General features: G+C 46.3%; 1 protein-coding gene across 3 annotated transcripts in view; it reads right to left on the reverse strand.

Annotated features, from left to right (window-relative positions):
* Positions 1 to 19,645: 19,645 nt before the first annotated feature.
* The window catches only part of LOC146343739 (alcohol dehydrogenase 1-like), a 35,633-nt gene continuing 31,448 nt past the window's right edge, over positions 19,646 to 23,830 (reverse strand). For 2 of the 3 annotated variants that reach the window (XM_084855699.1, XM_084855700.1), the window contains exon 10: positions 20,589 to 23,726. In XM_084855699.1, coding sequence (XP_084711825.1) covers positions 23,702 to 23,726 — 25 coding nt within the window. In that variant the 3' untranslated portion in view covers positions 20,589 to 23,701. Of the gene's footprint in view, positions 23,727 to 23,830 lie in introns of all 3 variants that reach the window. The other variant, XM_084855701.1, reaches the window with a different exon arrangement.

The raw sequence follows: 23,830 nt of genomic DNA on the forward strand, positions 1-23,830 counted from the left end.
TTGGGAATGACTTGGAGAATATGTTCAACACACTTAGATCCTAGTTCCACAGTGTGTAACTGAAGAGTTGCTTGTCACATGCCAATTAAGGCCATTTTTCTTGAGATTTTTTCCCAGTTTTTTATTGTGAGTTTTAACAAAACACTTAAAAAAAAAATAACAAAACCAAAATTAAAAATAAAAATATAACATATTCTAAAATCCTCAGTTTTGAATATTACAATATTCTAGGAAGAAAAAAAATAGAGAAAGAATAGGTTACACGTAAACTTCAGTAAAAGCAGACCAGATATCCAAATATAAGTCCATTTGCAAGTTACACCTATATACCACCCTTTCAGATGTTGCTAGCACTGTTAAGTCTTTGATCCATTGCATTATAGCGGTGAACATGTATCCTTCCAGTATCGTAACATCAGTCTTTTAGCAACCAAAAGGACAAGAAGATTCCATTCATGCTGACCATGTATTACATTCCAAAAAGCAGGTAAGTAATTTAAGATAACATTTACATCAGTAAATATTAAAGAACTTTCCAATACAAAATGTATCCATATAATAACTTCCTCCCAAAAGAAGGCAACTGTTGGGCATTTCCAAAACATATGAATAAGGAAGCATTAACTTCATTACACCTCCAACAATTAGCCGAGTTTGACAAGACTTTATTAAGGAGACATTGTGATGTCCAATAGACCCGAAACAAAAGTTTTTGCTGAATAAGGCGTAATCGAAGATCTATACAGATATCTGATACAGGCACCAAAACGGCAGTCCATTGATTAGACAAAATAGGACGTTCCAATTCCCTGTTCCATTCCTGCTGTAGACCACATGTATCATATCATATTTATTCATTGATAATAAGCATTTGTAAACATGAATTGTGGATCAATATATCTGGTCAATTTCAATAAGTTTTTCCAATAGCAAAAGAGACTCCGAGGCAGTAAAAGCAGCAGGACTGAATCTAGATACTAACAAATATTTCAGTCGCAAATACTGCCATTCCGTTGTAGCAGGCAAATCAAATTTATATCACATAGTTGAAAAACTCATAATCAACACCCACTAATTGATCCAGGGAAAAGATCATTTTATCTGTCCAGGTCCTCCACAAGAACATTTTCTTTCCAATTCTTAAATCTGGATTTCCCCGTAAAGTCAATTTGGCATGGGAAAATGGGTTAAACCGTAATTGGCGTGACATTATACGCCACACGTCCCTAACTGCCAAGATTGTGGGAGGAGCTCTATCAAGCTTAATATGCCAAGAACCTAATGCCATGCATTTGGAGAGAGGTTCCAGACAAGAAGACAACACTGACCAAAGTGGAAAATCAAATCTGAGTGGAAAATACCAAAATTTAGTACAGGTCAGCAAATCAGCCCAACGGTATGTAGCAAGATCTATAAAAGCGAATGGAGGAACTATTGGATTTTTTAAAAAGGAATGAGCTTTGCTGCGATTTGGTCCATGCAGGGTTCCACAAGCAAATTCTCCACACCAGTAAAAATTGCTTCACAGAACATACTTCCTGGTGAGGGTAGGGGTTGGAGTGAACATCATCTGACTGGCAGGAGGTGCTCAACCAATAAGAGAGGCTTCCCCACCTCCCCACCTTTCTCCTTTCTTCTGAAGGTCGAGATGCACCAGCATTTCAGGAGCAAGCCTCATTGAGCACAATGGGAGTTACCTCCAAGTAGACACACATGCTTGTGTTGGGAAAGACTGGGGGCAGGGGAGCATGCAGGGATGGGAAACCATCCCCCTATCTAACTGCAGGATCCCTATAAGGAAGGTGTGAAGTAGTTACTTCCTAAGGCAATAAACCAAGCCATGGAGAATTGGAGCCTCAAGATCATGCTTTAGAGCATTTAGGGAATGTGCTTTCAACTGTGCCATTTCAGTTGAGGGGAATCTCTATAAATTCTGATGTGGGCGTTCAGGAGACAAGCCTCATTGAGCACAATGGGAGTTACTACTGAGTAGACACTGATTAGTTTGTGCAGGGACAGGAAAAACACAGGAAACACCCCTTGACCGGAGTGAGGGTGAAAGGCACACCCCTGGGCAGGGCTAGCATACCTGAAGTAAATGCCGGGGTTGGGGCCCACAGCAACTATACTGGGGAGAACCCGACTTGAGGAAAATAATCTAATTTTAAGCAGTCTCAAGAAATCCAGTTTTTCCCTGATAAGCTCCGGGGTGGATGCTAGATGGCCACAACATCATGTATCCCTAACAACCTCAATACACAGCCGGCTCAGAGCAAATTGCTGGTGGAGATACCCCCCAGGTGATGGGCAACTTGAAGGCCCCTGCTGCTCTCCCTTGTTATGGTTCTTCATCTCTAAACCAAACTTGGACTGGACAGCCCTTCAAATAGATGACTGTCCTGTGTAAACTAGGGCACATGGCCACCCTATCATCACCCACCAGCCATCATCTCTCCCCTGTGCTTTAGACTGTGGCCCAAGTGACAGGTTCTGAACAGCTCCTTCCTTCAGCTACTACTGTTTTCTGTGTTCCTAGTGTCTCAGTTCATGCCCACCCTCAGCAAGGCCCTACCCCACACTTGGAGAACCTAGGAGTTAATGAAGTTCAGGGATAGTAAGAAAGGAGTAAAAAAATTAGCAAATAATAGAAGCTGCATTTAACAGAACCATGTTTGATTTTTAAATGGAAAATTTAACTCCCCCACACACACAAACAGCTCCTTGCACATCTGTTTTGAATACATTTTCTCTCTTCTTCTTAAGTAGCAGCCAAGAAAGAATGATTGCACAAAAGCCTTGGCTCTAACATTTGCAAGTGCTAGAGTGATATGATTAAGTTCTCTTGTGGCGATCAGTTTAAGCCAAGCGGTTTAGACTGTAACCCTATGCACACGTCTCTGGAGGTACGGGACTCACTTTTGACTAAACATGGACAGGATCGTGCTGTTATATATGCAACTCAGTACACATTTTAGAGGAACAGGGTGCCAAAAAGTGTCACTGCTATGACTACTGTTATGAAAAAGTATTATTTGAATGCCAAATGCATCTGACTAGTTCTCTGTCGCCTCCAGAAAGATAGTTGTACATGTTGTTCTTCAAGACTTCTCACTGGTAGAACGACAACCATATTCCGCTTTTCAGTGCTCAAGGATTGACTCTGTTAGAAATCTCAGAAGAAATCTTAGAAGAAAAGAGACATAAGCTGGCTGAGCAAACTGGATCCAGAATATGTACTGCTCTTTAACACAGTGTTGACAACCCAGGGTTGCACTTTGCTTAGTGAGTTGAAATTCCTTCTTAAAGTACTTTCAAAGCCATCTCAACTAGCAAACATAAAAATAGCATCTTTACGAGGCTAGTCTAGCAACATAAATAGTTAACTGTTGCCATAATTCCAGTTATGCTTCTGCTCTTCATGCCTTTTATGGACGCTGTTGTTTGGTAGTCTTTCTGGCCTGGGATATAATTTTCAGTGTTTGCAAAGATATCGCTAAGCAAAATGAAAAGATAGGGTTTCTTTAACCAGGCCTGGCGTTTTTAAAGTGTCACATCCAATTCAAATGTGCACATACGTGCAAATAATATTGTTAGATTGGGATCAAATACTAGGACAAAAAATAATGGTATTCTGCTTTTGTGCACATAATTAAATATTTGTCGCAAATGCTAGCTTATCACTTGTCAACATGGTTTTGAATAAGCCATCTGCTGCAAAAGACAGTTCTTGCTGATTTCTCAACATCTTAAATTGTTGCAAGATTTCCCAGAATATATACAACAACATGATATTAATTTTTAATTAGAATACTTTACAAACTAAGAAGAAATTCTAATTTGGCAGGAACAAGATTGGAGCAGTCTTATAGCAGATCCATTTCAAAGGAATTTTCCATTACTACGATGTATCTATCTATATACTGTATGTTATGACTTTGGCTGAGATTGAGTGCATCTTGTTGCAGCAATCAGACCTCAATTTGATACTCCTACCTCTCTCCATTCATAATTCTTTTGCCTTGCTTAAACAACACTAATTAATTTCCTTTAGCAGCTAACCACTGAAGCATATTCTTTTTTTGTTCTGGTTTGTGGACTATTGCTGATAAGCTGCTCCTAGCCCACTTTATCCATCTGTTTAAACTAACTTCGCTTTTTTCGTGTTCCATTAGGTTTTATTCTTTATTATCTCAGATCAAATCTACCATGGGATATAATTATTGGCTTGAATTGGTTTCCATAGTATGCTGAGCACTGGGCCAGTCCTTTATATCTGCCATATTCATGCCATGTTGGAGAACTTCCTTGGAGGTATCTCGCTGGCTGTGGTGGGGAGCAGAACATGATCACAAAAACGTTGTAAAGGCACCTTCATTTTATGTTTTGTTTCACTCACTACTCACTTAGCTTTTTAGTTTTATAAAAGAGGGCCGAAGGGAGCGATCCTATGGCCCCAGACAGTGAGGGGCCATAGGATACAAGACATTTTCTCCTCTGAGGCCGTGAGAGCTCTCCCCGCCCACCCTCCGCCACAGAATGATCCATAATGGCTCCTCTCCTGAGGTCTGAGCTCCATAAGCATGGAGAAGGAGGGAAGGGGATGTGCCAGTGGCCAGGAAGGGGAGAAGAGAGGCCATGGATCCACCAGACTCAAAGTTCTTTTGGGCCCAACACACAACTCAACTATATGGGCTCAAAGGATGATCTAGTGAAAAAAGTGCTAGAGGAGAGAGGAGAGCAAAGAGGTGGAGGGCACAATCCTATGGGGAGAGCTGTCTACTTCCGAACTCACAGGCGGCTGACTATCCAATGCAGGGCAGGCCAAGCGCACAGGGGATCTTCTCCTCCACACTCTGGCTGCCCTGCATTTGCGGCTAGACGGTCGGTTTTGGCTGTCTAACAGGGGTGCCTCAGAGTGGGGTGGCAGGGAGGCCAGAGGGCACATAAGAGCATTGTACTGGTGCTTCTGCTGTCCCCTCCCCACCCCCAGGAATGCCCCCTTTTTGACTGCTCTGCACTGCTCTTCTGAGTGCAGAGCCAGGCATGAACTGTGCCTCCTACGAGGCAGCAGGGGAAGGGGCAGGCAGTTGGATTTCTGGGAACCGAAAAATCCTATGGCCATCAAGATGCTGTCTAGCGGCCATAGAATTGCACCCTAAAAAGCCTCTGTTGCTCCTCCAGGCCTGCTGGCAACAGCCTGACAGGGTGCTGGATTCTTGGAAGCCTCTGAGACTGGAGGCTTCTGTTGTTTGGGCACCAATCCCATAGGGCTGCACCATTAATCACTCAAATCTATGTATTTCTTCATGACTGTGCAACTCTGCATCATTAAGAATTGTCAATGTTTCTATGCCATTGTATTGATTCTATTCTCTAATCTGGGATGGACAAACCTTTAATTACAGGAGGTGTCTGTTGCCCAGCAACTGTTTTTACCAGTTCCATCAGACCCAAGCAAGTGAGAGCTGCAAAACATGAATTTGGGCATTTATTGCCTGTTGTAAAGCAAAAATGGCTTGTTGATTATGTCCCTCAGGAATTTACCTCTTTAATGACAGCTTTACATAGAATTTAATGACCACTTTGATGGGAGCCATATTCACACTAAATGTGGGTGGCTAATGGAATTATTCACAAAAACAACACTGCTGCGGTCCCTAATAGGTTGTGCCTCTGCTGATTGTCCTGCTGGTTGCCTGGCATCTGTTTCACCACCAGTGTCTGGGCTGTGCTCATAATAAATGCAATGGAGGAAATTAGGGGGGAAGTATCCCCACCCCACAGTCATATTCAAACAATAGTACTGTTGCATGCTCCACATTTCCCCAAGCAGGGAGCCGTTCCAGCGGTACCACTTACACAAGTGTGATTTCCTTTGAATGCAATCGCTCTGGGAAAGTAGGGTGGTCTTTTGTACACCTCACTTGCTTTATTTTGCAATTTAAAAAGAGAACATAATTGGAGGGTGTCCTGCTTTATAGAAAACAGTCTCCCATTTGAAAGGCTATCACAGGACAGTCCTCTCTTTGAAGGGTTGTCCAGTCCAAGTCTGGTTTAAAGATGAAGAACCATAACAAGGGAGAGCAGCAGGGGCCTTCGAGTTGCCCCTCACCTGGGAAAAACCCTGCGCACCAGCAAGCGTGATGGGCAGTGCTCTAGAGGTCATTCACATGAGCACAATGTAATTTACATTAGCAGTAGCGTTGCACTGCATAGTGCCCAATGTTCTCTTGTATCTTCTCTTTTGGTGATGTGTAAGAGGCCACCCTAGTGGAGGCAAGCAGCAGACACTCACGCAATTTAGCGGATCTGCCTTCTCACTTCAGGTCCCCAGATAAAGGCCCTGCACCCATAAGGTGCCTTCAGCCAGCTCTTCTTGGCTCCCTCTGCCTCTCCTAAATGGTACAGTGCTGTTTGTCTTCAGCTCACACACACACACACACACGTCTGCTGTCCACTCCCCTGAGTTGGTGGTCTGCCATCTTTCCCAACCCAATTATAGCTTTTTTGCTAAAGCTACTTGCAGCATGTGGTGGTAGTGATTTTCATTGGGATCACAGCTGGGGAAGGAAGGATTAAACCCAAAGCATTTTGCTGCCTGAAGCAAAGAACAAGAGGGGACCCCCTCCCATCTCATACACAGAAGACGACTGGACTGGCAAATGAATCTGTCTTCAACACCGATCCTGGGACAGCATCCTCCACTGCACCTGAAGTCAGCAGGCTAACTCAGGGGTGCACAGCAGCTCTCATGGCGCATAGGTCTCTCCTCCAACACCTGCTGCCACCTCAGAGGACCTCCCCCACTGCTATCTCCAATCTCAGCATGGGTCTCACCTCCTTGCTGTTATCTCCAGTCTGAGATTGGAGATAACAGTGGAGATGCAGAGTGGTGGGAATCACCTGCACTGGGGAGAGAAGCCACTTCCAGCATGGGCCAGGTCCTGCCACCCTGCATCCACCCATCCCCACTGTTATCTCCAACCATGGGGGATGGTTGTGTGGGACAGCCTGACTCTGTTTCTCCTGTCCTGCCTCTTTTCCCCCCAGGAAGCTGGCGGAGTTCCGCTCGCTCTTCCATTGGAGAAGCAAAGGGGACTCAGCCACTTCTTCTTCACCTGCCTTGCCTATTTCCTGCAATGGGGGAAGGAGGCAGAGTGGGAGAAAGAGAAGCAGCTTGTCTTTGCTGCATGCGGGCTTTCCCTAACTGGGAAATTCCACACCCAGCAAAGCCCAGTCCCTTGCCTAAGCGCCAGGTGGAAGATCTACCTGGCGCTTGGACCAGGGAGCAAATGACATCAGGTCGGTGTAGCTGCACCAAGTGACATCAGGGGTATGCTATGTCCACCTGATATCATACAGCCCATGGAAGGCTGGGGTAGAGGTGGCAGGGGGGTCATCTGCCCCTGCCCCAAATCTGGTTCTGCACCCCTGGGTTCAGTGTTACTACTGTGTACAAATCTACAAAATAAGATAAGAACATAAGAAGAGCCATGTTGGTTCAGACCAAGGGCCCATCTAGCCCAGCATTCTCTTCACACAGTGGCTAACCAGCTGCCTATGGGGAACCCACAAGCAGGACACGAGTGCAACAGCACCCTCCTGCCCATGTTCCCCAGCAACTGGTGTACGTAGGCATATTGCCTCTCATACTGGAGGTAGCACATAGCCATCAGGACTAGTAGCCATTGATAACCGTCTCCTCCAGGAATTTGTCTAACCCCTTTTAAAGCCATCCAAAGTGGTGGCCATCACTACATTTTGTGGCAGCGAATTCCATAGTTTACCTATGCGCTGTGTGCAGAAGTGCTTCCTTTTATCTCTCCTGAATCTCCCACCAATCAGCTTCATGGGATGACCTCAGGTTCTAGTATTATGAGAGAGGGAGAAAAAAGTCTCCCTACCCACATTCTCCACATCAAGCATAATTTTGTACGCCTCTATCATGTCTCCCCTTAGCCTTCCTTTTTCCAAGCTAACAATCCCAGCTGCTTTAACCTTCCCTCATAGGGGGTTGCTCCAGCCCCTTGATCATTTTAGTTGCCCTTTTCTGCACTTTTTCCAGCTCCTTCCAGATAAAGGATTGGCTCCAGATTTAAGCTGGATCAACTGTGCTGCCTGAAGAGGACTCCCTCCTTCCCACAGGAGCCCCAGCAGCCCCTTGAAAATGCTACAGAGAGAGCCAGGAGGCTGTGCTGAACGGGGGGAAGTGTGGTGGTGAGGAATCCCCCCAAATCAGATGGCGGGACCTTTTGTGAGCAGAGCACTTCCTCTTGAGGAAGGCAGATCCCTCATCCTGCATCCAATCTAAAATCTCTGTCATGAAGTATATTAGCAATATCCTGCATCCTTACAGTCCAGTTGCAGATCTGAGTGATTTCACTTGTATGTGTAATAAATGCTGCTATGGGCAACATGGTGGCCACTGCAAGGAACAGGGAAGGAGCAGGAACTGCCTTCATCTCTCTTTGTGCATTACTCTGGTTTACACTAGCTTTCTATTTCTACTGGCTATATGCCATCTTGTAGCTGCCTTTCCCACACAGCTATTGCAGACAGAGGCACCACGCCCTCCTTGTCTGCTCCGAGGAGTTTTGTTATTTCTTAGATTCCACCATCACAGCTTCCAGTACTTTTAGATAAATGGAAGAACCCCCTGCCCCAGGACTGGATGGAAACTGTGGAATACTGTTCTGACGCTAGTCAAATCAGTAGGAGGCATGAGCACATAATAGGACTTAGCCAAAATGGCCCCCTGCAACTCTTTTGCCAGCTCCCTCTTTTGCTGGTTTTTCAAGGAGCCCTGCGAAGACGAGTGTTTGCCCCACTTTCTGCTGGCAGAGACTGCACCTATTGATTCTCTTGGCCCCATTTTGCCCCCTTGTACCACAAGATGCCAAAGTAAGGGCAGAGAGCATGGTCTTCCCTCCGATTTGGCTTCAGATGTCACTGTGTAGCCAAATTATATTGGTTATACGATGTCATTGTGAAACCAAATCAGAGTGAGAGCAGAAGCACAGAATGGGGGCATTTGCAGGGGAGAACAAATTTGCTGGAAGGTGTCCTTGCTTAAGCCTTCACCTGCTTGTTGCTTTTTCTGCTCAATCTCTTCCACCAGTCATTCTCCCACACATGGTCTGGCAAACACATCTCAGAACCTCCAGCTGGGAAAAACCAGCCAAGAGATTTCCGAGGAAAGGCAGTAGGTGAAAGATGAAGCACTTCTGCTCCTGTCTACTGCTGTCCCCCTGCAAACACACTGCCACTTTTCATACTAATGGCAAATAATGGGGTTGGGAATTTTGGGTTAGCTGCTAAATGTGCAATTCCACCCTAAGAAGCAAACATTTCTGGCCTGATTTTTGTTCTGCAACTCTGTAGTAACATTTTGCAAATATGTTATTTCTTGACTCAATAAGGGAGCAATCCTATGGCCACCAGACACTGTCTAGAAAGCCATAGGATATGCTCCTTTCTGGGAACCGACCTTGGAGCCTGCGTGGTTCCTCGAAATCTGACCTCCCCCATCGTCCATGCTGCCTCCAAGGCAATGCAGAGAAGCCCCATCCTATGTGTCATATGGCAGCTTCCTCTCCCGGTCAGGTCCCCCTCCGCTGGACAGCTGAAAACGTCTGTCTGGGGAAAAAGAGCAAGGCAGGAGAGGCGTGAACGGAACTATCCCCCCCCCCCGTGCCTCTCCTGCCTTGCTTAGGATAGGCGGTTGCCTCCGAGTTCGGAGGCAGCCGCCTATCTAGTTAGGATTGCGCCCTAAAGCTCTTTCTTTCCTCCATGTGCGGCAGAGCGAGCGCTATAACTAGGTGAAGGAGGTGGCCATCTCAGGCTCCAACTACAGGGGGAGACACTGTTGCTGCCTCACTGTCCCCCTCTAAACTGAGTCCTGGCTCTTTGCTAGCCAGTGCAGGGACATAAACAAGAGAGTGGTCAATTAAGCAGGCAAATGGTCAAGCATAGGCAAGCAGTCAGTTACATGGGGTCAGACCTTCTGTTCCTTAATCGACCTCTAAAAATATGACAGCTTTAAAATATAACATTTTTATATCCTTGGATGGGAACAAAACCCTACAAGGAAGTTACAGTAAACATGTACATACTATGAGGACATGGTTGGCTCATCCAAAGATTTTCCTTTAAAAAGGAAAGCCTAAATATTTCTTATACTATAATTAATATAGTATAATTAATATAATATAAAAATATTTCTTATACTATAATAAGTTAGTCCCCTAACTTATTGGTGTTGGGGGACTTCAACGTACATTCAGAGGCCATCCTCACAGGAGCACCTCGGGACTTCATGGAGACCATGGCTTCCTGGGAGCTGCACCATATTCTAACTGGGCCCACCCATGTAGCCAGTCATGCCCTAGACCTTGTGTTTGTTTCTGGAGAAGCGGGGAGTGATCTGGAAGTCGGGGGTATATCCACCACCCCCTTGTCACGGTCAGATCACTATCTGGTGACGTTGGACTTCTCGGTTCCACAACCCCTCCGCAGGGGTGGAGGACCCATTAAAATGGACCGCCCCAGGCGTCTTATGGATTCAAATGGATTCCTGAACGCGCTTGGGGATTCTCTGGGGCATGCCAACGGCCACTCGGTCAAGACCCTGGTGGGTGGCTGGAATGCCACAATCACTGGGGCGTTAGATCAGGTGGCTCCGAAATGCCCTCTCCCCCTGAACAGGGCTCGGACTGCACCATGGTTCAATCCGCGGTTATGAGCTCTGAAACAGGAGGTGAGACGGCTAGAGTGCCGGTGGTGGAAGTCTCACTCTAAAGATGATCAGACATGGGCTAGAGCTGTATCTTCAGCCTATCACGTGGTGGTGAAGGCAGCAAAAAAGGAATATTATGCTGCCTCTATCGCATCTGCAGAGTGCTGTCCCAGGAGGCTGTTCCAAGTGGTCCGGAGCCTGGTCGGTCCTGTGGCTCCTGAACCACTGGAGCATTCTAAGGCTTCCTGTGAGGCCTTGGCAAGGCACTTTGCAGATAAAATTGATCAGATTAGGAGTGTTACTCTGCACGCTGTGGATACAGTTAGTGAGCAATGAGGCGGCCTGTGGCAAGCCGGTTTTGTGGGATCGATTCCAGCTTCTTCCTCCTGATGAAGTGGACAAGGTGCTTTCATCTGTAAGGCCAACCACCTGCTTACTTGATCCTTGCCCATCTTGGCTCATTATGGGCTGCAGAGAGAGACTGGGTGAGGGGATCAGGGCGGTGGTGAACACATCCCTTGAGAAGGGAGTGATGCCATCAGCCCTCAAGGAGGCAGTGATAACTCCGCTCTTAAAGAAGCCCTCCTTGGATCCTCAAGTTCTGAACAACTTTCGCCCAGTCTCAAATCTGCCATTTTTGGGCAAGGTGATTGAGCGGGTGGTGGTGATGCAGTTGAAGGCACACTTGGAAGAAACTGATTATCTAGACCCATTTCAGTCGGGCTTCAGGCTTGGGCATGGGACAGAAACAGCCTTGGTTGCCTTGGTGGATGATATGAGGAGGGCTCTGGATAGGGGTGAATGCTCCTTCCTTGTTCTCCGCGACCTCTCAGCGGCTTTTGATACCGTTGACCACGGTATCCTCCTGGACCGCCTGGAGGGGTTGGGCATTGGAGACACCGTATTGTGGTGGTTCTGGTCCTTCCTCTCCGGCAGGTACCAGAGGGTAGCACTGGGAGAGGAGGTTTCGGATCTTGGCCACTCACTTGTGGGGTGCCACAGGGTTCCATCCTCTCCCCGATGCTATTTAACATCTATGTGAAGCCGCTGGGGGCTATCATCAGGAAGTTTGGGGTGCAGTGTCATCAATATGCGGATGACACGCAGCTCTACCTCTCGTTCAAATCTTCACCAAGGTTGGCCATAGAATCCCTGTCCAAATGTCTGGAGATGGTGAGTGGCTGGATGGGGAGGAATAAGCTGAAGCTGAACCCTGACAAGACCGAGGTACTTTTGGTGGGAGACGAGAGGAGGCTGGGGGATGTTGACCTGGTGTTGAATGGGGTACGGCTACCCTTGACAGACCAGGTCCGCAGCCTGGGGGTCATTTTGGACTCCCAGCTGTCCATGGAGGCTTAGGTGTCAGCTGTGAGCCGGACAGCGCTGTATCAACTCCATCTGATACGGCGGCTGCACCCCTTCCTTCCCGACCATCTGCTCCCATCGGTAGTACATGCCCTGGTCTCCTCTCGTTTTGACTACTGTAATGTGCTGTACGTGGGGTTACCCTTGAAGACAGTTCGGAAGCTGCAGCTGGTACAGAACGCTGCAGCTCGCCTGATTAAAGGCAGCCGCTGGCGAGATCACATCACTCCAGTGCTGAAGGAGTTGCACTGGTTACCAGTTGTTTTCTGGGCCAAATTCAAGGTGTTGGTTTTGACCTTTAAACCCCTATACAGTTCCGGCCCAGCCTATCTTAAGGAGCACCTCCAGCAACACCAGACAGGCCACTTAACAAGATCAGCCTCGGATGGCCTTCTCTCTGTCCCATCAGCCAGGACAGCTAGACTGTTGGGGATGAGGGAGAGGGCCTTTTCTGTGGTGGCCCCCACTCTGTGGAACTCCCTCCCTAGGGAACTCCGCCATGCCCCCTCTTTAATGAGCTTCCATCATGCATTAAAAACGTGGTTGTTCAGGCAGGCATTTGGGGTGGGTTAGGGTATTTTAGAAAATGTTTTTATTGTAGAATTTTATTGTTTTAAACTGTTTTTTATATGCTGTACATTGCCCAGAGTGGCTGGGTGACCAGCCAGATGGGCAATTAATAAATTTAATAATAAATAAATAATAATATTATACAATATTTTCTTATATAACTGAAACAGCAAGAACCCATAGCAATCAAAATAGTTTTGCTGCCACAACAAGAACTGAACCAAGATCTTAAGGACAAAACTAGATAGCCTTAAGAGAGGGGTGTGGAACACCTTTCATCCTAAGGGCTGAATTCAGTTTCAGAGAAGCCCTATATTTGGGGTCGAAGGCAAAAGGGACAGGAATGAAGGCAAAAGGGGTAATGCCAAAATGCCAGCATATTTTAACTTAAAGCTCTTACTGCAATTAATTAAGCCTCATAAGAGGCATTTCAATCTTTTAGAAAGAGGGAAAAACACGCAAAAGCCAGGAAACCACCAAATGATCAGCAATTGGGACAAAGGAGTGTGGCCATCTCAGGAACTCCAAAGACTGGATTAGGACCTCTGCCAGGCCTGAGGTTCAACAACCATGGCTTAAGACATTCAGTTTTAGTATGAAAACATTTTAACCAAACATCCATCCATGGTCAATTATCCTTCAAAGCAAATGTAACTGCCATTGGTTTTAAAATTGAACAACTTCACCAATGTATCCTATTTCTATGATATGTGGAGTTTAGTGTTCCTAAAAATGGTATTGCTGCAATGGGATGTCATTGTTGCCTAGGGTGAAATCTGTTCCCTAACTGCGGGGTCGAAGAGCTCCTGCCATACCAGGTGTGCCATTGTCTGCCAGGCTGGCATAGCACCCAAAGGCTTTCCTTCCAACCATGGGGGCAGGCAGTTCCCCAGACAGACAGCATACATCTTACACCAGTGGAACTTCCTTCCTCAAGATGAGAAACGGTGGCCAAGACCACTACGGTGTCAAAAAAGAGGACACTGATTTGGATATGCTGGGTAAAATACAACTAAATCCTACTTTGACCCATTGAAATGAATAGGATTTCAGTTAGTCATGATTTACTGAAGTCCCATTCATTTCAATGGGTTTCCTCTAAGTAGGACTGACATTGGATTTTATCCACTACTTTACATGTATAACTGCAGATTTAGAAAACATGATTGAAATTTAAAATAGAAATACAATGTTGTAGTGAGGAAGACTGACCGAGTGACCTGTTGCTTGTCTGTTCAGTCTGCTACCCAGGGGCTCAGTATGGATGGGCAACTTCAAGGCCCCTGCTGCTCTGCCTTCTTAGGGTTCTTGATCCTGAAACTGGACTTGAACAGAAGAACAGAAGAAGAGTCCTGCTGGATCAGACCAAGGGTCCATCTAGTCCAGCATTCTGTTCACACCGTGGCCAACCAGCTGTCGAACAGGAACCCATAAGCAGGACATGAGCACAACAGCACCCTCCCGTCCATGTTCCCCAGCAACTGGTGCACATTGGCTCACTGCCTCTGGTTCTGGAGGTAGCACACAGCCATCAAGGCTAGTAGCCACTGTTAGCCTACTCCTCCAGGAATTTGTCCAATCCCCTTTTAAAGCTATAGACAGACTTGGACTGACAGCCCTTCAAACAGAGGACACTTTCAAATAGAGCAGGGTACAGAACCTCAGGCCTGGGGGCTAAATCTATCCATCTGAGTTCCCGAACTGGCCCTCCTGGGTTCCTGAAATGTCCATGCCACCTTCCACAGGGCTCACCTTATTTCTCCTGACTACCAATGCTTTGTTGATTTCCTGGCTTTTGTGCTGTTTTTTTCGCCATTCTAAAAGGTCAAAATGCCTCTCCCAAAGTTTAGTTACTGGAAGGGAGAACTTTGAGCTAAATCATGCTGATATTTCTGAACTTCTTTGCCCCACCTCCCACTGGAATGTGCCCCCCCGGAGCATCTCCAAAATGGAATTCCAGGTGAAAGAGGTTCTGTGTCCCTGAAATCAAGAGTGGTCCTCTGGCTGCCCTTCCAGTAGGCGACTGTCCTCTGTAAAAGAGAACACTTGGCCACCCTGGATCGTGCCAGCAGGGAGGTGGGAGTAGGGCTGCATAGTCTCCCCGCCACCTCCTTCCCTCTTCTGCTGCCACTCAGGGCTCCTTCACACGGAGCTGTTATCCTGCTACTGACATTGCTCACTCACGGAAGTTTGCAGGCCCTTTAGATGACGTCGTCAACCTCCAGGGCATCTCCTGCACTAAATGACCTTTATTCCATTGTTTAAAAGCCTGGAGATAATGAAGTATCAAATTACCCTGCTTGGGTGCCACTTGAGTTCCCTCCGTGAAAAAGGAAAAGCCGCAAGAAGAGGAACGAGATCAATGGAACATATGGAAGGCTCAGATAAGGGGGAGAAGGAGGGGGGAAGGAAGCGCGTGTAAAGGGAGTCCGTTGTTATCCTGCATTTAAAATGAAAGCAGAAAGCCCCATTTTAAATGTGGGATTTTCAGCTGGTGTAGATCTGCTCATGGGCACCCTGGATCATGCCAGAAAGGGGGATGGGGACTAGGTGAGGATAGTCTCCATGCCGCTGCCTTCCCTCTTCTGCTGCCACTCAGTGACAGATGCTGCTTTGAAGGAGCAGCAAGCAAGGGAAACCCAGAATACAGCAAGTAAGGACAGGGAGGGTTCCTCAAGCATATCACTTCCTCCCCTCCCTCACTCCTGTTTGGGTCCACTGTGCCCTCCACAAACAGAGCAGAATCACACCCTTGGGCAATAGCCATGACTAACAATTAAAAATCTCCAGTTGGCTTGTCAGTTTACCGTGAGCAAAGCGGGGTTTTGTTTGTCGACCAGCTTTTCCTTATGGCATCTACTGTCCCCGGTGTAACAACACTGCTTGTCGCTCTCCATAGGCAGCTTCTCACTAGTCACAGTCCTTCAATGGCTCCCACCCTACTTACCAGGGGGAGCAGGGCAAAGTGTTGCTACTTCTGGGTGTTCACTCATAAAATATCAGCCTGCTGATGAGGAGAGGACTGTAGCTGATGAGGCCTCCAAGCCTTTTGCTGGTGCTGGCTGGTGTGCCAGTATCTAAAAAACTGTCCTAAACAACAGTCCTGTTCATTTCTTTGTGGTTATGGTAAACGGCTGCTATAGCCAGAAGGGACAAATCATCTTTGAATGTCAGAGGGAATGTTCTTGTCCCCCTTTTTTGCATTCAGCTTCCAACCATATGATAAGGATCACAGAGTTTGTATAGATAATATTTACTGGTTCCATGCAGAAAGTTTAACATCATGAAAACATTGTTTTAGGAAGGGCTGTCATCACTGTTTATATTTTTCCCACTGATGAGGACCAGTTTGGTCGAAATGCATTTGGGACATAGGCATTGTATATTTGTACAGCCTTTTTGATTTGGAAATCAGTGTTACAATGGGACATGTGATATATTGCTGGACTGCTTGATCAGTTGTTTTAAACTTTGTGTGAAATATCAGTATTTATTTATTTATTGCATTTATACCCCGCCTTTTTTCCTCTTGCAAGGAACCCAAGGCGGCTTACATTATCCTCTTCCTCTCCATTTTATCCTCACAACAACAACCCTGTGAGGTGGGTTGGGCTGAGAGTCTATGACTGGCCCGAAGTCACCCAGTGAGCTTCCATGGCTGAGTGGGGACTAGAACCCGGATTTCCCTGCTCCTAGTCCAACACTCTTGCCACTACACCACACTGGCTCTAGTATTTATATTGAAATGTTGTTATATTTTGTGCACACATGATTTTCCTTAAATCCATTTTGTTTTGTTGTTTGTTAGTGGTTCAGGACAGAACCATTTTACTGGTGTTTGATTTAAATTTCTACACCAGCCTTGCCAGCTGAGGCTTTGGACATCAACCCCCATCAGCCCCAGGCATCCCACATGGCCAATGGTCTGGAATGCTGGGATCTCTAGTCCAAAACATCTGGAGAGCACCAGGTTGGGGGAGACTGTTCTACAGTAATTCCAGAATTTCTCCATAAGACTTGCCTCTGCTTGTGAGGCCCTGGTGCATATCCGGTAACAGTCTAAGAATGAGTTCATTTCCTCTCCACTATTTCCTGCCACCATTATTATCAAAGTCAAAACGTACACAAAGTACAGAACTGAGAAATGATAACTTCCTGATGTACTTGACAGCAGCAGAAAAGAATGTGGAGGACATGACAAGATTAGATCTTTCTCAGGGAGGTGTGGTTTCTCAGTTTAGGAGAGACTCGATGATTGTTGCAGGGGCCTGTTTCCATGAGTGATTTACTCTGAACTGGCTGCGTGTAGAGGTCATGCCAATTCCATGAAAAATCCAGTATTCCTTTGTTTGCTTCACCCTTCTGTTGTGATGGAAACATGGCCCAGGGAAGGAAGGATAAGAGTGAGCAATATTAAAGTCAACGCAAGAATCAAAGGCGTTCCCTATGCATTGTTCAGGTATATTATCAGGGGCATGTGTAACCTTGGGATGTTAAAGTCTTCTTCGTTAGAGTCACACTGATCCTGTATTTCTGACGTTCTACTGCCCAACTTCCCATGAACACACAAAATCACTATAGCGGGGTGCACAACCTCAAGCCCAGTGGCCAAATCCAGCCTGCCTGGAGTCCCAATCCAAAAAATCTCTAGGGTTCTTTTCCCCCAAACCATGAATTGTTTGCAGCACAATCCCATGCATGTCTCTTCTGAAGTTTAATTGTGCTCAGTGGTGCTTACTTCCAGCCACAGGAGCATAGGATTGCAGCCTTATATTCGCCGCAATCACCACAGAGCAGGGGTGTTGAATCTCAATCCATGGGCCAAATCTGGCCTGCCTGGGGTTCTAATCTGGCCCTCTGGGGTTCCCCAGGTGGCCATCCCCACTTTCCTTGACCCCACAACCTCTCCTCCAAGCGCCAATCATTTGGTAGTTTCCCAGCTCTTGCATGTTTTGCTCCCTTTCAGAAAGCTTGAAATGCCTCTTTGAAGCTCTTACTGGCAGTAAGAGCTTTCAACAAAAACATGCTGGTATTTTTGGTATTTTGGCCCCACCCACTCCTGGAATGCGGCTCCCAAGAGCTTCTCTGAAATGGAACTTGGCCCTCAGGGTGAAAGAGGTTCGACATGCCTGCATAATGGGAACAAACGTGCCATACTGTAGGCACTCTGACCCATCACCCTAGCAGATACGGAGTTCCCCTTCCCAAACAGCAATGGCCCTTTCCACCTCCCCTCCCCTGGTGTCTGCTCTGTTCTTTCACCCTGCATTGGCCCCACCAGACCAAGGACTCACACAGAAGCCGGACACAAAACGTGGGCATGCAGGTAGCTGGCCATGTAGAGCATTGCTGCCATGCTGGCCACAGAAACTGAGAGAAAGGAAGGTAAAGTAGTATTTTGTCTATTGACTAGAATCCAAATCCCATCTCTTTACAAAAGCTATTAGTAAGGCAGAAATGAAAAGGAGTATATCCAGTGGTGTAACATAGCATAGGAGGGTCATTTTAGACTCCCAGCTGTCCATCGAGGCTCAGGTATCAGCTGTGAGCCGGGCAGTGCTGTACCAACTCCATCTGATACGGCGGCTGCGCCCCTACCTTCGCAACCATCTGCTCCCATTGGTAATACATGCCCTGGTCTCCTTCGTCTAGACTACTGTAATGCACTCTACGTGGGGTTACCCTTGAATATGGTTCGGAAGCTGCAGCTGGTGCAGAACGTGGCGGCTCGCCTGATTAAAGGCAGCCGCTAGCGAGATCACATCACTCCAGTGCTGAGGGAGTTGCACTGGTTACCAGTTGTTTTCCGGGCCAAATTCAAGGTGTTGGTTTTGACGTTTAAAACCCTATATAGTTCCGGCCCAGCCTATCTTAAGGAGCGCCTCCAGCAACACCAGACAGGCCACCTAACAAGATCAACCTTGGATGGCCGTCTCTCTGTCCCATCAGCCAGGACAGCTAGGCTGGTGAGGACGAGGGAGAGGGCCTTCTCTGTGGTGGCCCCCACTCTGTGGAACTCCCTCCCTAGGGAAATCCGCCATGCCCCCTCTTTAATGAGCTTCCACCACACATTGAAAACTTGGTTATTCAGGCAGGCATTTGGGGTGAGTTAGGGTATTTTTAGAAATATGATTATTTTAATGTAGAATTTTATTGTTTTAAACTGTTTCTATTATTGTACATTGCCCAGAGTGGCTGGGTTACATTACATTTATTAATCACCCATCAGCCAGATGGGTGATTAATAAATGTAATAAATAAATAATAAATAAATAAATAAATAAATAAGATCATAAGGCACTGCCAGCTCAGGATTGTCTGCTCTGACTGGCAAAGCCATTTCCCCCTGGGGTCTCTGGCAGAGGGGTCCTCCATGTCATCTACTTCCTGGTCCTTTTAACTGGCTATGCAGCATTGGATCTGCCACTGAGTTATGGTCCTTCCCCTATAAATCATTTGTTTGTTTGTTTGTTTGTTACATTTATATCCCGCCTTTCCTCCAAATTGCCCAAGGCAGTGTACATGATCTTCCTCCTCTCCATTTTATCGTCAGAACAACCCTGGGAAGTAGGTTAGGATGAGAGTCAGTGCGCCAGTTTGCACTATCGCAGTGGGGGAAATAAGCTATGGTGGCTTATTTTCCCTGCCATGCATGCTGTCTGGGGCCCCATTTACACGAGCCTTTTACTCCAGGGCGGCTGTGAGTCAAGGTCCTTTGGGACATACGACAGAGTCATTGCTTTGCAGTCATCCATGGTTTTCTCCTGGAAAATGCAGATTTCCAAAGAGATGTTTTGCTGTGATGTTTTTTGTTTGCTGTGGGTTTCCCGCACTTGCGAGCTGTCTGTCCCTTCCCCAAACCGATTTTGCATTTTGCGCTGGGCATGTTGTAGGCATGTGTAGTGCTTGTGTCACTCTGTGACGCCCCTTTACTCCCCCATCCCTTCACAGCTGTGCAGCTACAGAGGCACGGAAAGGTGGTTTCATCAATTTAATCACACTTTCGCACATTTTTGCACCTTCATATCTTTGCAATGGCTGCTTTTGGACTCAGTGCCCAAGGGCTGGGGGGGTGGTCTTTGGGGAGGACCAACTTTGCTCTGGCCACCATTTTGGAGGTATGGGTAGGCATGTGCCTCTCACAACTTGGGTGTGAACCCTCATGAGAGTCTCAGGCTGGGGAACTGCCAAACAGTTGGCGTGCAAATGACGGAGCACAGAACACCAACATTTTACCTAATGAAGGACGGACAGACACAGCAGAACCCCTAAAATACAAAACAGTCTCTAAACCTGAAGTGTTGCACCCCCACGCTCACGTGCCGGCACAGCTGCACATTAATATATAATGGTAAAAAAGGGCACAGCGGAGTTTCCTCTTGGGGAACTCCGCAGTAAATCCTGAGTGTATCGCAGCAGAAGTTAATTTGCAGCTGCAATGCTGTGCAGTTGTGATGGAGTGAAGGGTGAACGAAGTGCCGTGTACATGGGGCCTGGATCTCCCTAATTACCCTTGCTGGCCTGGCTTGCCGTATTGTCTGTGGGTGATTTAAGGGTTATTTGAGCCCATGGGTTATTTGAGGGTTGCTGAGCCCTCAAACAAGCCATGCTGTGTGGGTTAAGACGACATGGCAAGCCATGCAAGTGAGGGTAATAGGGGAAATCTGGACGGCATGCGGGGTGGGGTTAACAAGCCACTGTGGCTTGTTAACCACGCTATGATCATGAGAATGGGGTCCACAATGACTGGCTCACAGTCACCCAGTGAGCTTCATGCTTGACTGGGGACTAGAACCTGAATCTCCCAAGACTCAGTCCAGCACTAACCACTTTATCACACTGACTCACAGGAAAGACAGCTTTCCTTTCCCCTAAATCTCTTATATCCCTGTGAAATGAACTGACAATGTAAACATTTCAGTAGTTCAGGCGGATAATGTCTTAATAACAAGAGATTTGAACATTTAAAAAAATGCACAGACTGTGGCTTAAAATACAACAGGCCATGTCAGACACATTTAACAGGAAACTGCCATCAATGACCAAGTGCAACAACAAAGCTAAACCTGGAGCCTTGAAGGCAATTCTATTGACAAGTGACAATGATTCAGAAACATAACTGTACTGTGCTGTCTAGCAGTTGTGTGGCCATCTTGAATGTAAGCTGTTTTGGATGCCAAAGCGGTATCACTTATGATTCCAGACTAAACTAGATTGAGATATATACTGAATTGAACTCCAGGCTGCAATATCCTTTTCACCTGGATGGTGACGCTGACATTGTGAATGTGTGATGTTCTAATCTACCTTACATTGAATACCGCATTGTTAACTGCAAGACATAGATCAAATGTGATTGGGTGTGGCTTCTTTGGAGTCTGGTATCCCACTAGGACAACACAGGAATCGGATGTTGCAGACTAGAGCCTTATACTGACTCAGACCATTGGTCCGTCTAGCCCAGTATTGTTGACACCGACTGGCAGTATTTCTTCTGGGTTTCAGGCAGGATTCTTCCCTGGCCTTACCTGGAGACGCTGGGGATTGAACCTTGGACTTTCTGCACGCAAAACATGTGCTCTACCACTGAGCTATGGCCCCTCCCTAGAGGGGAGAGTTGGGAGTTATGCTGGCTGGGAATTATGGGAGTTGTAGTCCAACATATTTGGAAGGCACCAGGCTGGGGGAAGCTGCATTGGAGTCTAATTTCATGGATTCTTCAGCCTAGTTTCATGCAGGTAGGGGAAACTCAGAGGGAGAGAAGGAGGGTGGGAAGAGAAGCCGAAAGCTGCCACCCCAAGCATAGTGCCAGTGTGACAGCTGGTTAGCCTTCGCCCATTTGCAAGTGTCAAAGGTCTCCTCAAAAAGGTTCTGTGAGTGGCAAATATGTGAGGATGACATTAACTAGCAAGTGAGATCAAGGTAGCCACTTTTTACAGATGCAGCATTTAAAGTACAGTGACTGATTGCTGAGACACTTGTTCTAGGGTTCAGTAGCTCTCTTTAATGCCTGGAATCAACAGATCAAGTTGCTGGTTTTTTTAAAGCTTAAAACTTTAGCTGTAGGAATGGAAAATATCACAGAGGGTAAATATTGTTTCTTTGGTCCAGAGTGGCTCCTTTGCTTAGATTACTGCCTCTTAAAGAATATTTGTAAAGCATCTAGCTATAGATGAGATCATGTTCCAGTGCTGAATATATCAGGATATATTTACAGCATATCGTTAGGCCAGTGATACAGACTAAAAAATCACTCTTCCATCTAGCTTAAAGCTGGTCAAGTTCAGGTTTCAGCTTTGGACTTGTTAAGGGTTACACAGCTAAATATATATGTACACAGCTAAAGGAGACATCAGAAATGGTGGATCATTAGGATATATATTTGCAAAGTTAAATGTATCATTGTGCTAGTAAAGAAAAATCCTCAAGCCGATCCTTGAAAGGGAAAGAGTCTTTATACAACTCTGTCTTGCTACTGCTGCTGCTGTCACTCCTCCTTCTCAAAAAAGTGCATTACACAATTAGCAGATAAGAGCTGTAATCTGCAAAGAAGTAATTTACATGCAGGGCAGGTTAGCACAGCAGGTAAACTGGTGCCCCCTAAATGTTTTGTACTCCAACTCCCACAAGCCCCAGCCAGCATAGCTAGTGGTCAGGGATTATGGGAGTCATAGTCCAAAACATCTGGAAGGCACCAGGTTGCTTCTACTCTTGAAAAGTCAAGCCACTAGTCAGTTTCAAAAGTGGCACAACGTCTTTAAAATATTGATCAACTATAATGGAGGTATGGGAGTGATTGTAAGAGAAGAAGCAGCAGATAGTTTTTTCCAAGGACGGCTTATTTTTGGATTTGGAATCTGACTAGGAGAATAGGGTAGGCAAACTTTTTGGGCTTCTGGGTACTTTTGGCAATTTGAGAAACTGTTGTGGGCACCACCACAAAATGGTTGCCATAGGAGGCATGAACCAAAAGACTGAGTATAAGACTGAGGTGGGGTCTGAGCCCCAACACACTACACTTTTCAGCACCAACAGAATTGATTTAATTTTTAATGTACAAAAACGTGTAAGGGATAAGGCACCTTGGCTGGGCACTAAGAAAGGTGTCTGAGGGCCCAGTGGCGCCCATAGGCACCATTTTACCTACCCCTGGACTAGGAGAATAGGGGTGCATCTGGGGGAGACAAAGGGCAGGCAAACGTTGAGCGGTACCTCTAGCTCAGGGATGGGTAGAGGGTAGATCTGGACCTACTTGTTAGATCTCTGGGTGTTTTGCATTAGATGAGCAAGGATTTTTTGACTCCCAGTTATTTAACAATAGCAACAATAAAATGACAAACACACATACAATCTAAATTATGCTGCTGAAATGAAGAAAGCTTGGATTTGTGTGTGGAATGGATTTATGTGTGGAAGGACTGTGAGCTCCAATCAGTTCTGGTATTCAGAACAAGTATCTGGGCTCAGAATTCTCTGGGAATCAGTCTTGGGATTCTAGTAAAAAAAAACACCAAGTAGATCCTGTAGTCTGCACACCCCTGCTTTAGCCCACCAAGTCTCTGCTTAAAATCGCTGCAACACACTGCCTTATGGCTGACTGGTGACAACCCACATTTGAAGATTCAGATCGGCTGCCATCATGCCTAGTTCTACCCTTTAGAGAGAGACAAGAGCTGACCTGGAAGAGGCCAATGGGAATGCAGAGGCCAATGGGACCAGGAGTAGAATCCACGTGAGAAAACACTGCCTAGTTCTGATGCCTTCTAAAGCTGGAACAGGTCTCTGCAGCAGGTGACAGTGAGCTGGTCAGGGTTTGAAAGGAACATAGTTTGAGACCTAGGAGTGGCTTAAAAGCCCCCCCCCCCCCCGCCCCTGCCTTTATGGGTTACAACTTATATACAGGAACTAAAGGTTTTCCCACGTTGGCTTGCCTACCCTTATTGATTATAAACCTCAACAATACAGATAAATGTTAGTGTTAGTTGAAATTCTGTTGAATTTGGTCAGGTATGGAAAGGATCTGCGGCTGTGTTAAAACAACAAGATGGAGCGAATACTGAAAGAAAGAAAAAAGGAGAAAGATTAATGTGTTTCCAAAAATATCCCTAACAATTTCTAATATGCATCAACAGAGAACAAAGCTTCTGTCTACAGGCTTCT

Source organism: Heloderma suspectum, chromosome 5 (assembly GCF_057233095.1).
Source record: "Heloderma suspectum isolate Gila_16-S chromosome 5, 16-S_ref, whole genome shotgun sequence".
Lineage (NCBI taxonomy): Eukaryota > Metazoa > Chordata > Lepidosauria > Squamata > Helodermatidae > Heloderma > Heloderma suspectum.